Source organism: Myotis nattereri (genome assembly GCF_964212035.1).
Source record: "Myotis nattereri genome assembly, chromosome: 9".
In the NCBI taxonomy this organism is placed as follows: domain Eukaryota; kingdom Metazoa; phylum Chordata; class Mammalia; order Chiroptera; family Vespertilionidae; genus Myotis; species Myotis nattereri.
Window position 1 is genome coordinate 61,918,087 of NC_138084.1, and position 14,124 is coordinate 61,932,210.

Genomic DNA, 14,124 nt, shown 5'->3' on the forward strand with positions numbered 1-14,124 from the left:
CCCTCAGTGTCCCCAGCTGTTGCCAGTGGAAGTGGAATTCTTGCAATGTTGCAAGGAAAGTAATTTCCTGAGACTCGCACTGGAGAATGAGTGATATTTATTTCTGTGGAATTAAACCCCTGGGTTTCCAATGTTGCATTTCCCCATCCCACCATGGAGGAAGTCCAATCTTATCTTCAGCAAGGCTAGGATTAAAGCCACTGCCCAGAGGTTCCACACTGTATCAAAGCACAGTCTAGGCCAGCATCTGGCTAGCTTAGCTTGTGCTCCCAAGAGCAGTCCATTGCATCTGGGGTCTGCACGGACATAACGCTGCTTAAGGTCACATGAAGGGCTAGCGCACGGGCGAGTACAGGTCACTGAGCAAGAGAGTGCAAGGGAGCAGGAGCAAAGCCAGAGGCAAGAGAGAGAGAATTCTTTGCCCAGAGATTTTTAACCTTCCAAGATTTCACAGCTTGCAGTAGCTTCAGCCCCTAGGCAATTACCTTTGTCCCAGGTAAGACTGACAGACAAGCACCTTCCCTAGTCATCCTGACTTCACTGCGCCTGCGCCCATTTCTCTCTTTGCTCCCTTTCCCCAGTGACCTGCAGGAACTGATCAGTGTTCCCTGGGGAGTGTGCCACTATAGCTTACTGGTGAAGCTGCCCAGATGACCATGCTTATGATGATGTCGGGCCTCACCTTTGCTTTCTTCGTATTATTATTAGCTAGTTAATTATGACAATGAGAGAGATGGGGTCACTGCAGATAGGGTCATGGTAATTAGTTAAGATAAGGATACAGTGGAGTAGGGCGGGCCCCTAACCCAACATGACTGTTGTCTTTATTACAAGACAGCTCTGTGAAGACACAGAGATATAATATTGCCTTAATTACTTTCATTTTGCCTCAAATCAAGGAATCTATCATCATGCACTGGCCCAGTTAATGCACTGTTTTCAGAAGATCGTTATTCATTTAGCTCATAATACCCCTGAAATAGAAGTAGTATTCTAATGGTAAACAAAGTAAATAATAAACAACATAAAGCACATACGGACAGTCCTCGGATTACATCGGACTCGACATACATCATTTCGTGGTTACGTCGCCATCTCCCACTTATTTATAAAACAAAAAAGTTCCATCATTTCGACGTATGTACATATGTGCTTTATGTTTTTTGTTATTTATTTACCACAAGGTCAAAAATTGTTATCTTTCTTTTAAATTTTTTTTACCATTTCACTTCATTACTGCTGTGCCTGTGCTCCAAGTGAGTGACATAGGTGCTTATGTGGGTGGGTTCCGACTGATGGCAAAATCGCCTTACGTCGCGCGGTAGGAACGGATCTCCCGTAACCCGAGGGCCTACTGTATGTACATACATCAAAATGACGGAACTTTTCTTTATAAATAAATGGGAGATGGCGACGTAATCGCGAAACGACGTACACTGAGTCCGACGTAACCCGAGGACTGACTGTACTACCATTTTATGGCCAATAAAGGTATACATACTAAAAGCAAAATAACATTCACAATATTGGGGCGGAGGGAGATCAGGTTTTATTACAAACACTCTTGTTTTCTGATTATTTAGAAAAGCAATTCCCATTTATTAGGTAATATTAAAAATTGCTCTATCGCCCTAACCCAGTGGTCGGCAAACTGCGGCCCCTTGAGTGCGGCTCTTCCACAAAATACCACGTGCGGGTGCACACGTAGAGTGTGATTGAAACTTCGTGGCCACACTCAAGGGGCCAAAGAGCCGCATGTGGCTCACGAGCCGCAGTTTGCCGACCACTGCCCTAACCAATTTGGCTCATTGGATAGAGCATCAGCCTGCAGACTGAAGGGTCCAGGGTTGGTTCCGGTCAAGGGCATGTAACTTGGTTGCAGGCACATCCCCAGTAGGGGGTGTGCAGGAGGCAGCTGATCGATGTTTCTCTCTCATTGATGTTTCTAACTCTCTATCCCTCTCCCTTTTTCCTCTCTGTAAAAAATCAATAAAATATCCAATCTAATAAAAGAAAAACATGGTAATTAGCCGTACCTCCGCTACCCTTCCCATGGGCTAATCAGGGCGATATGCAAATTAACTGCCAGCCAAGATGGCGGCCGGCAGCCAGGCAGCTTGAAGCAAACATGAGGCTTGCTTGCTTCAGTGATGGAGGACTCCAACGTTCTCCGCCTGCCTTGCCGGCCTCTGAGCTTGCAGTTTGAAACATTGTTACAAATATAGAAGCTAAACAAAACCCCAGAAACCTGCTTTCAGCCAGCCGGGATCTCAGAGCTGAAGTTGAAACAGTGTTTCGATTATAGAACCTCTTGATCGGCCCTGCTCTGTGCGTGACAGGGGGGAGCTCCCCAACACCCTGATCGACCCTGCTCTGTGCGTGACAGGGTACAGAGCCCCAACCCCCCTGCTCTGTGAGTGACAGGGGGCAGCGCCCCAACCCCTATTGGCCCTGCTCTGTGCATGACAGGGTACAGAGCCCCAACCCCCCTGATGGGCCCTGCTCTGTGAGTGACAGGGGGCAGCGCCCCAACTCCCTGATTGGCCCTGCTCTGTGCGTGACAGGGGGTGGCGCCGCAAACTCCCCATTGACCCTGCCTTGAGTGTGACAGGGGGTGGTGCCCCAACCCCCCAATCGGCCCCACCCTGAGCGTGACTGAGGGTGGCATCGCAACCTCCCGATCTGCCCTGCTCTGTGCATGACGGGGCGGCGCCCCAACTCCCCAATCGGCCCTGCTCTGAGACCGACCAGGGGCTGCACCTAGGGATTGGGCCTGCCCTCTGCCACCCGGGAGCAGGCCTAAGCCAGCAGGTCGTTATCTCCCGAGGGGTCCCAGACTGCGAGAGGGAACAGGCCGGGCTGAGGGACCCCCCCCTCCCCGCCGAGTGCACAAATTTTTTTGCACCGGGCCGCTAGTATTTTTAAAAAATTGCTATGTCTACCTCAAAAGTGTATTAAGGATACTCTTGTTAATTATAAAAAATCTCACTTCGCGTTTCAAGAAACAGGACTACATGCAAAGATAGTCTCTCTGGGTAGTGTGCTGTATAGAAATATGACCAACCTGAGACCACATAAGGGCAACACCTGTGTGCCTATTTAAGCACATGAGTTAATTCACCTCTTCTGAATATCAGGTTTCTCTTATCAGTCAAATGAAGTAATAGCCCTGGCTGGTTTGGCTCAGAGGATTGAGTGTCCGCTTCCGGGAGTGAAGGGTCCCAGTTTGAGTCCAATCAAGGGGCACATGCCCAGTTTGTAGGCTCAATCCCCAGTAGGGTCGTGCAGGAGGCAGCCTATCAATGATTCTCTCTCATCACTGATGCTTCTATCTCTCTCTCCCTTTCCCTTCATCTCTGAAATCAATAAAAATATATTTTTTTAAAAAATAAATAAATGAGGTAATGTCTGTTTCACAGGATTGTTGCGAAAGCTAAATGGGTTATGTATAAATGTTTATTACAACAGCTGGCTACATGTTTTTTTTTTTCAATTATTAGAAGCACATCCATCCCCCCCACCCCACCTCTAAAATATATATAGTGGGGCCCTGACTTACGAGTTTAATTCGTTCGAGACCGAGCTCGTTAAGGAGCTCGTTAACTAAAATTACTCTGTCAACTCAATGCAAAAAAATCGGCGGAGAGACAGCTGGTATCTCAAAAAACTCGTTAGTCGGGACACTTGTAAGTCAAGGCCCCACTGTATTTGAAATAGACTGCATTTATTAAAAATATATTTCTTTATTGATTTCAGAGAGGAAGGGAGAGGGAGAGAGAGATAGAAACATCAATGATGAGAGAGAATCATCGATCAGCTTAGGCTGCATTTTTTAAATGATACTAACATTTAACATGTTATTCATTCATCTCTCTCCCACAATTGACAAAAAGACCGATTCAAGCAACAATATACCTAACAATCAAAGATGTCCTTAAAAATGACAAAACAGGTAACAGGCAGGCTACCATATTAATTTTCTTTTTTTATTTCTGTCACTTTAGGCACTCTACTATGGAAAGTACAGTTAACCTTTGTTAATCAAAGCCATCTTCTCCTTAGTTTAACATTTAACAACTGTCTCTTCATTCATCGAGTAAAAACATTCTGAGAACCCCACAAAGTTGTGAAAGATGCTGAATATGGCACTAATGAAGCTAATTCCTGCAGTCATGGAGCTGGTGCATAAATTTAACAGATTCCCTTGGTACTCTTGTGCTAAGAGAATCAATAATTCAGGCTATTTTTGCATCTAATGTTAAACCTGAAGGGACAACAGGCATAAAATAAGATATTCTCAATATGAGCTCACGAGCAAATTACTTCATTAATGAAAATAATGTTTTAGTTAAAATTATGAAAGTGTAACACTGAGAAAACAGTTACTAAACCAGAATAAAAAGATTCTGAGATAAGTTTAAGGGTTAGCACTAAAAATGAAATTCATTTTGTTCATTATTCATAGACAAGCAGTTATAGAAAAGGAGATGAATCCAAAAATGTACAAAGTGCTTCAGGATATTCCCAATGTGGTTAGGTTCAAAGCAACAAAGCCTATAATAAACAGAGAATACTTAAAAACTATAATGAGATGTATAGAAAAAATAGCACAGTATTTAAGTGATTTAGTTCCAGAACTAGAACACATGAGCTGGAATACCGGCACTAAAACTTAGTAGCTATGAGACCTTGGACAGGTTACTAATTTTAGTTATTATCATGTGTAGAATATAGACTGAAAATAGTCTCTACCTCACAGAAGTGGTAGAAATATCATAAGAGATATGTCATACAGCACTTAGAACAACACTTGGCACATGAAAAGTACTCAATAAATGTTAGCCATTACTGGCCATCATTATGGGAGTAATCATGAAAATATTTTATACCACAATGAAATTCATTACTTATCTTTTGGCTAAGAACTTAAAAGTTATCACACGTAGAGATGAATTACACATTTCTTTTTCAACTAAATAAGACTTCCCAATTTGCTGGCCTGTTCTGAGATATTTTATAAAGACTGAGTGAGGTCTTTTGAGAATATTCCATGAATATCTCCTGCTTACTCAGTTAAAGGTTACATTGATAGTGTTGGCCACAAATAGCTAACAGAGAATACTTCTTCAGAACTTAGAAACAGTATACATACCCTCAAATCAGGAGAAAAGTTGTCTGCAGAAGTTGAAATGGAATCCGATGACACAACAGAAGCAGATTTTGTATGCACTGAATTCTCTGAATGAGAAGTAGAAGCACTGCAAAATAAAAAAACAACAGTATGTTTGAAAAATGGGGCTTTCCGATTTGAGAAATTTTCATTAGAACTCCATTATTTATCAAAACTTCCACTGCCAACTAGTCCTACTTTGCCCACTCAATCTTATCTCCAAATATGGATTAACTGCAAACTGTGTATTCCTGCATGGGTAAGTATACTTACCATCCACACGCCCTCTGGAAGACTTCCCCAATACTCGTGAAAATATTCCCAGCTAATTCTTTTTATCAAATTCGTCCATTCTTTCATCCAGTGAACATTCACTGAATAATCATGTGTAAACCCATTACACACAAGGCACTATCATCTGGAGATAAATATGTTATCATCCCAGTGTTCATGAAGCTCACAAGAATATGGCTGAGACAGACAATAAATAAATGCAATGTAATGATAGAGATGAGATAAAGATAGAGCTAGAGCTAGAGCTAGAGCTACAGATACAGATACAGATGGACAGACAGGACAAATACACACTCTCTGGGAGAAAAGAAAAGGAAGCACCTAACTCTACCTAGGAAGTTCAGAGAGGATTTCACAGAGGAGATGATATTTCAACTGAGTCTTAAAAGAAGAAATTGCAAGGCTGACTGACAAACAAGGGAATTTCAAAGCAAACAAAAGGCACTGCAAAGTTACAGAATCATCATAGAGCACAGACTATTTGAGAAACCACAAATAGTTCAACAGGGCTGGACAAGCAGAACAGCAGAAGATAAAGATAGAAAGACAAGCCTGTCTTTGTACCTTGTACCTTTCCACCAAATCAAATTCTACATTTTATTAAAAAATATTTTTTTATTGATTTCAGAGAGGAAGGGAGAGGGAGAAAGATAGAAACATCAATGATGAGAGGGAATCATTGATTGGCTTCTTCCTGCTCACTGCACAATGGGGATTGAGCCCACAATCCAGGCATATGCCCTGACGGGGAATCAAACCATGACCTCCTAGTTCATAGGTCAATGCTCAACCACTGAGCCACGCAGGCAGGTATCAAATTCTATACTTCTAATATGCTTATCTTAAATGTCCACCTACCTTAAACATCCACCTATCTTAAACATCCACTTCTTCTACTAAACTAAGTACTCACACTCTACAGTTACTTTTATTCTCTGAAATTCCCACAAATGAGCTCTGTATTTTCCTGAATTCATACCTTTGTTCAAGCCATTCCAAAATAGAATGCCTCTTTATCCCAATCTGTTTATTAAAATCCTACCTACTCTTTAAAACCCAGTAAAAAGCTAGCTTTTCCAAGAAGTCTTGCCCAGGACTTCTAGCTGGAACTAAGTTTTTCTATACTTTCGTAGACTTCTGTCTATACTCTACAATGGCACTTAACACTTTTCACATTAGACTACAGCTTTTTGGTAACATGACCACCTCCTTATTAAGAATCTTCTAACAACTGGCAAGGCATTTAAATGCAAGCAAAGACTGCAGTTTGCTAATATAATCAAGTAAACAATACCAACTTGGTCCTGTTTTCCTAGGCCCATAAACTTCACTAAAATCAATCCAAACATTGCTGTTATCCTTGTCATCCTAAGTTTCTCTTCAAAAATGCCAGAGCTTCTATAACTATATGTTTCTTCCTCCATCTATTTTCCCTGTCCAAGTCTTCCTTCCACTACTAACTCATCCTAACATTTATACTGGAATCTTTATTCCATAGTGAATAAATTCCCTCACAATCTCAACAGAATTCTCCTCTCAAGGCTCTGGTCAGGTGGAGCACTTTGTTAGAGCATCGTCCAGATACGCCACGGCCACGGTTGTGGGTTCAATCCCCAGTCAGGGCACATACAACAATCAATGAATGCATAAGTAAGTGGAACAACAAATCCATGTCTCTCTCTGTTCTCTCTTTTTCTCTCCCTTTGTCCGTCCTCCTAACTCTCTAAAAAAAAAGAATTCTTCCCTCACCTCTTCACCTCAACTAATACTTTCGACCAGGAATCCACTTCCTGCAGCCATTTCTAGAGGAGACTCTCTTCTCCTACATCTACCAAAGCCCAAAGGTGAAACCGGCACTCCCCCAGCTCCACTATCATGCTCATACGCTAGTATTAATTTTTCCATTTTCATATGTAAAATCCTTCTTCCTCTGAGGTTAATAGCATCTGGGTATCCAGCCTCTTATTGTCATCCACCTACCTTTTAATTACTCCTCCTAGCTCACTAAAGACTTTTCAACTGGCTTACTTTCTTCTCCAAAGCTTCTTTCTCCTCCAAAGCTGCATCATCATGGGAATTTAAATGTCCCTAAGGATAAACTAGCAACAACCTACCTCAAATTTCCTCAATTCCCACAACCCTCATCCACATTCCCACTTTAGCTATGTGCTTCTGTAGTCATACCCTGGACTTTATCATTTCTCAGCCTCTATAATATTAAATTCAAAAACAAAACAAAACAAAAAAAAAACAATCTCTGACTACAGATGCTATCCTTTCCAAATGTCTCACTTTCTTAACTTGTCCTTCATCTAATCTCCAACCTAATGGAGAGAACTCATCCTTCAACCCTTCCATTTGTCATGCATTATTGCTCCTTTTTCCCATTCACTTTCTCCTTACCCAGCCTGGAATGTATAGTGTAACACTTCATATTCTCTTGGCAAATCCTATCTTTACCCACCAGCCACCACTGCCCTGCTAATCCCTACCTTGTCCTGTGCTAAATCTTGGCTATTAATGAAAAAAAAATATTCACATTGGGGCCACTGAGGACTCATGGTTAGAAATATCAGCTAAGCCCAAGGCAGTGCTCAGCAAACCCATCACATCCAATCAATCCAAAGTCCTGTAGAGTTTACTTCCCTATCATCTTTTGACTGCAGTCCTTTTTCTATCATAATTTTTACTGTCTTAACTAGACACCTCTTCCCTGGACTACTGCCAAGTCACCTGCCTCCTTTCTCCTACTTATCCAATATATCATCCCAAATCAATACTAAAGTGATCTTTCAGAAACAGAACTGATCATATCATTCGTCTTCAGTGATTCCTCATTGCCTACAGAATTGAGCCCAAAATCCTTAACATATACTTGAAGTCTTCCAAGATCTAGCCCTTAGTCTACATAACTAGCTATAGCTCCTATTCCTCTTAAGCCATTGGGAATGGCTTGTAGATTCCTTAAATCTGTAGCCATGTCATGGCTCTGTCATTTGCTAAGCCTGCTTCTTTTGTCTGTAATGTCCTCTATACACTTCCATGCCCTGTTTGCTGCTATCCATCTTACAGGAGTGACTACTTCCTCCATTATGTACACTGTATGTATTTCTATCATAATACCTGTCACACTGCATTGCATTTATTGATTGACAAGCTCCTCCTCTCAGATAGTTTGGTTACTGTATACTATTCCAATATTTTTCTTTACTACAGATCATTTCTCCACCTTGCTCTCAATAAAAAATGTAAAGTGTCTAAAAAAGAATAGCTGACATACTGTTAGCTATTATTACTTATGACAACTGTTATTGCACACATATTACCCCAAGTCCAATCAGCTGCCATTATAAATAAAATTACAATGGAAAGCTACTGTTTCACCTCTCATTAGTACTACTTTCAGCTGTAACATATTACAAGTAAGAATACAAATTTCCCCCAGTAACTGTAACTAAAGATTTACTGGAAGGAATAAAAAGGCAAGAACTACAATTAAAGACCTTGTATTTAAAAAACAAGGAATTATGTGTCCTGGACAGTATTATGTTAGAGGTATTAAAAAACATTCCTACTGAAAAAGCATTTGTGTTGGCACTGTGAATGCCATTTAAAAATTAAAGTTGTCATTCATTACCAGGGAATAAATTTAAATTGTCTGCCCCACCCCCTTCCCCTGAAAAAATTGTATGTTGAAGCTCCAACCCCTAATGTGATTGTAATTGGAAATCAGGGCTTTTAGGAGGTAACTAAGGTTAAATGAAGTCGGGGGGGGGGGGGGGACTGGGGAGTTAATCTGATAACATTAGTGACTTTATAAGAAGAGGAAGAGAACCCCTAGGGGTTCATTTATATTCTCTTTCTCTCCCTGTCCCGCCTTCTCTCTGCAAGCACCTAGGAAAGGCCATGTGAGGACACAATGAGAAGGCAGCCATCTGCAAGCCAGTTAAAGAGAGCCCTCACCAAGAATCAAATCAGCAAACACCTTGATCTTAGACTTCCCAGCCACCAGAACTGTGAGAAACAAACTTGTATTATTTAAGCCACCCAGTCCATAGAATTTTAGCAAGCCCAAGCAGACTAGTAGTCATAGAAGATGAATGTCATCAAAGGAATTTCTCTTGGCTTTTGAAGTGAAAATTTCCTATTTGAAATTATAATTTAAAAATATTTTCTTCCTAAAAATAAAAAATATTTTCTTATGTAAAAAAAGCTTGCAAGGGAGAAACCAAGATGGCAGCATAGGTAAACACCTGAAATTGCTGCCTCACACAACCACTTCAAAACTACAATTAAAAGACAAAACAGACATCATCCAGAGCCACAGGAAGGCTGGCTGAGTGGAAATTCTACAACTAGAAGGAAAGAGAAAAGCACACTGAGACTCAGAGCAGGTGCGGAAGTAAAGTGCAGAGGTACGAAGGCTTGCGCGGAAAAGGCTGGCAACTGAGGATGCGGTTGTCTTTTTCAATCGGGAGGGAGACACAAGCTCGAGGGCAAGTCTCTGGGGACCCAGACTCATACGGGGAGAAAATGGACTGTTTGGCAGCAGGTGGAAATCGAGGGCGGCTTTCAGAGGTGCTTGCAGCGATTACCACAGGACACTGAGACATGGGGCTTCTTAGGGTAGGACTGAGGATCAGCCATAGCTGTTTGCTCCACCCGGTTGATTCCCTGAGACCCCGCCCCACCCAAGCTGTGCGCAGAGGCTTTTGCATATGAATGGCCTGGGCCCTTTGCAATCTAAAATTACCCAACAAACTGCAGCCGGGTCAGAGAGACCCAGAACATCCAAAAGAAGGTCCAAGGCCCCACAGCAGCTTGCACTGTTTCACAGCTGGGCCTCATCTGGGCACCTCCAAACCCCAAACAAAGAAGAGGAATCTGCAGACCTCTCCGTAGCTCCTGCTGGGTAGCCTCAGGCAAAGGCTAAATTAGCACCTCCTTCGAGATCTAAGAACCAGTGTACCCAGTGGAAGGAGTGGGACCATCCAGATTACAACTCCTCAGATCCATAAGGGGCACACTCAGGGGGCAGACTCAGAGAGCACCAAAGCCCCACTGAAGCAAGTCTTGCCCCATAACGGTGTCTCCAGCACAGAAGTTCTCCCACCATAGACACAGCTGATTCTCACAGACAATTGGCCTGGAGGTCAATTCCTCCCAGTGATACCTACAACAATCAAGGCTTAACTACAACAAGACTGTGCACAAAGCCCACAAGGGGGTGCACCAAGAGTGTCCACCTCAGGTAACTGGGGAGGCTGAGCCACTGGGCCCTATAGGACACCTAACACAGAAAGCCACTCTATCAACACAGGGAAGCAGCCAAAATGCGGAGACAAAGAAACAGGTCACAAATGACAGAAATGGAGGAAAGCAAACTACTGGATATAGAGTTCAAAACCACGGTTATAAGGTTTTTCAAGAATTTTCTAGAAACCGCCGATAAATTTAGTGAGACCCTCAACAAATCTAGTGAGACCCTCGAGGATATGAACAAGGACCAGAAATTAAGCATACACTGACTGAAATAAAGAATATTATACAGACTCCCAACAGCAGACCAGAGGATCGCAAGAATCAAGTCAAAGATCTGAAATACTAAGAAGCAAAAAACACCCAACCAGAAAAACAAAAAGAAAAAAGAATCCAAAAATATGAAGATAGTGTAAGGAGCCTCTGGGACAACTTCAAGCGTACCAACATCCGAATTATAGGGGTGCCAGAAGAAGAGAGAGTGCAAGATATTGAAAACCTATTTGAAGAAATAATGACTGAAAATTTCCCCTACCTGGTGAAAGAAATAGACTTACAAGTCCAGGAAGCACAGAGAACCCCAAACAAAAGGAATCCAAAGAGGACCACACCAAGACACATCATAATTAAAATGCCAAGAACAAAAGACAAAGAGAGAATCTTAAAAGCAGCAAGAGAAAAACAGTCTGTTACCTACAAGGGAGTACCCATACGACTGTCAGCTGATTTCTCAACAGAAACTATGCAGGCCAGTAGGGAGTGGCAAGAAATATTCAAAGTGATGAATAGCAAGTACCTACAACCAAGATTACTTTACCCAGCAAAACTATCATTCAGAATTGAAGGTCAGATAAAGAGCTTCACAGATAAGAAAAAGCTAAAGGAGTTCATCACTACCAAACCAGCATTATATGAAATGCTGATAGGTATTCTTTAAGAAGAGGAAGAAGAAGAAAAAGGTAAAGATAAAAATTATGAATAACAAATACATATCTATCAACAAGTGAATCTAAAAATCAAGTGAATAAAAAATATGATGAACAGAATAAACTGGTGAATATAATAGAATCAGGGGCATAGAAAGGGAGTGGACTGACAATTCTTGGGGGGGAAAGGGGTGTGGGAGATGTGGGAAGAGACTGAACAAAAATCGTACACCTATGGATGAGGACAGTGGGGGTGGGGGGGTAAGGGCAGAGAGTGGGGTGGGAACCGGGTGGAGGGGAGCTCTGGGGGGAGAAAAAAGAGGAACAACTGTAATAATCTGAACAATAAAGATTTAATAAAAAATAAATTTAAAAAAGGCTTGCAAGTTCTATAAAGTTTAAAAAGCAACAGGACAGTCCCAATGGAAAACTATTTTGTTGTCATCAATAATAACCTTTCTCTATCCTTTTAACATGTCAATATAAAAAGTTATTAATGAAAAAATATATTGATATTTTTATTCTTTATTTCGTACTATCTGGTATGAATTTTACACTTACAGCACATCTCAGTTTAGATAGCCATATTTCAAGTGCTCAAAAGCCACATACATGTGCTAATGTATTGGATAGCACAAGTATACAAGAACAATAAAATAAACCACAAAGAATCAATCCAGAATGCTGGACCTTCTAAAGGAAAAATCTGCAGATATGCAATGACATGAAACGTAAAAGTGGGGGGAAACTGCTCTAAATTAAGAGGTTAACTATATATATATATATATATATATATATATATGACTGAATCCTAATTCAAATAAATCATCTACAAAGAGGTTTTTTTTAGACATATGGGGAAATTCGATATGAATGAGCAACCTATATAATAAAAGCGTAGTATGCAAATTGTCCCCTCGACCAGGAGTTCCTCCAGGAGTTTGAACAGAGGGTGGGGCAGGCTGGGGAAAGAGAGGGAGGCCCTGGCTGGCAGCCGGCAGCTGCTAGGGACCCTACCAATGCATGAATTTCTCTCTCTCCCCCCGCCCCCCCTTGCTTTCCTGAGTCAAACCACACCATCCTTCTTTGAAATCCTTAAATAAGCTGGCTCCTCTGCAGGGAGCATGGGTCTACCAAACTCCTTCCTGACTTAAGTTCTCAACTGAACACCATTTCCTCAACTGAAATCTGACCCAATGTCCCAGACCAGTGCTCCTAGCAGTTCTTCTCAAAGCCCTGTGTGCTTCTCATTCTTTCCACTGTTCTTACATTTCTTTGTAAATGTCTGATTAACATCTATGTCCCTGAAGAATACAAACTTTACCAAGGAAACATGTCAACTGTGCTCACCATTCTATTCCTAGGACCTAGCATGGTGCCTGGCATAGCACACTCAAGAAATATTTGTTGAATTAATTAATGAATGAAAGAATGATCAAAAGATTGGGTTATTCTAATCAAATTCATCAGAGGCAATGATCAGAACATCCAATACAAAATGAAAAACAAGGGAAGGGGTAAAACAAGGGTAAGGGAAGATAAAATCTCATTTTTCTTTCATGAGTTATTGTGTATATATTATTTTATATACCACATATAGGGTCCCATTTCCATTTTAAAACTTTTTATCACACTGGGGAAAATATTTCTTTAGATACTATGTCTTAAGTGAATGACAAATAATCGTTACACAACTGGTAGGAATCTGTTATTTCCACTGGGATGATTAAAGTAGTAGTTGGGAACTGAAAAACCAGGTTTTTAGTCCTATGAAGCTAACAGCGGTATCCTTGGCCATGTGACTTAATTCCCATTCCTCATTACAGTTTCATTATCTGTGAAAAGTAATGACTAGACTACTTTAGTGGTTAGTTTTTTGGTGATTATATACCTTCTTAAGACTCTCATGAAACCTATTCTATGAATTGCTTATAACATCAGGGACTTAAAGATTAAGAACCCTGGCCCAAATGATACCTTTTAGTTCTAATGTAATCTAGGGCTTCTGAAATGACTATTCTATAATTTGTAATGGTCATACAATATCTAGATAAATACTGAAAAATTAAATTGCCAAAAAATAAATGTATATGTGTTTGTGTCTATATATACAGGGTGGGGCAAAAGTAGGTTTCTAGTTCTATGCAAAATAATATGACAAATAATAATACAAGAATAAACTCTGTTCTGCATACTCACAACTGTAAACCTATTTTGCCTCACACTGTATTTTCTAATTATGTAATCACAGACTTAGTCTTGAATATGAAGTTAAGACTCATAGACTAAATAGAAATATTCCGATATTGTATTTTTTACAATAAAGTCTGTAAGAGAAGTTTATGTACAACAGAATCACAGGAAAATTAAATCCAATAGCTACACTTATTTCAGGAGCTCTGGCCTATCACTCTATAAATATATACAACACCTCTGCTATGGCATCCTATCAAGAAATGTAAGCCATGTTTCTTT

General features: G+C 40.9%; 1 protein-coding gene across 3 annotated transcripts in view; it reads right to left on the reverse strand.

Moving 5' to 3' along the window:
• MTMR2 (myotubularin related protein 2) overlaps nt 1–14,124 on the reverse strand; it is a 93,436-nt gene that overhangs the window by 49,574 nt on the left and 29,738 nt on the right. For all 3 annotated transcript variants that reach the window (XM_081100153.1, XM_081100152.1, XM_081100151.1), the window contains one exon: nt 5,153–5,258. Coding sequence is in view for 2 of the 3 variants with exons in the window: in XM_081100152.1 (XP_080956278.1) it covers nt 5,153–5,258 (106 nt within the window). In the remaining variant the exon portion in view is untranslated. The remainder of the gene's footprint in view (nt 1–5,152; nt 5,259–14,124) is intronic.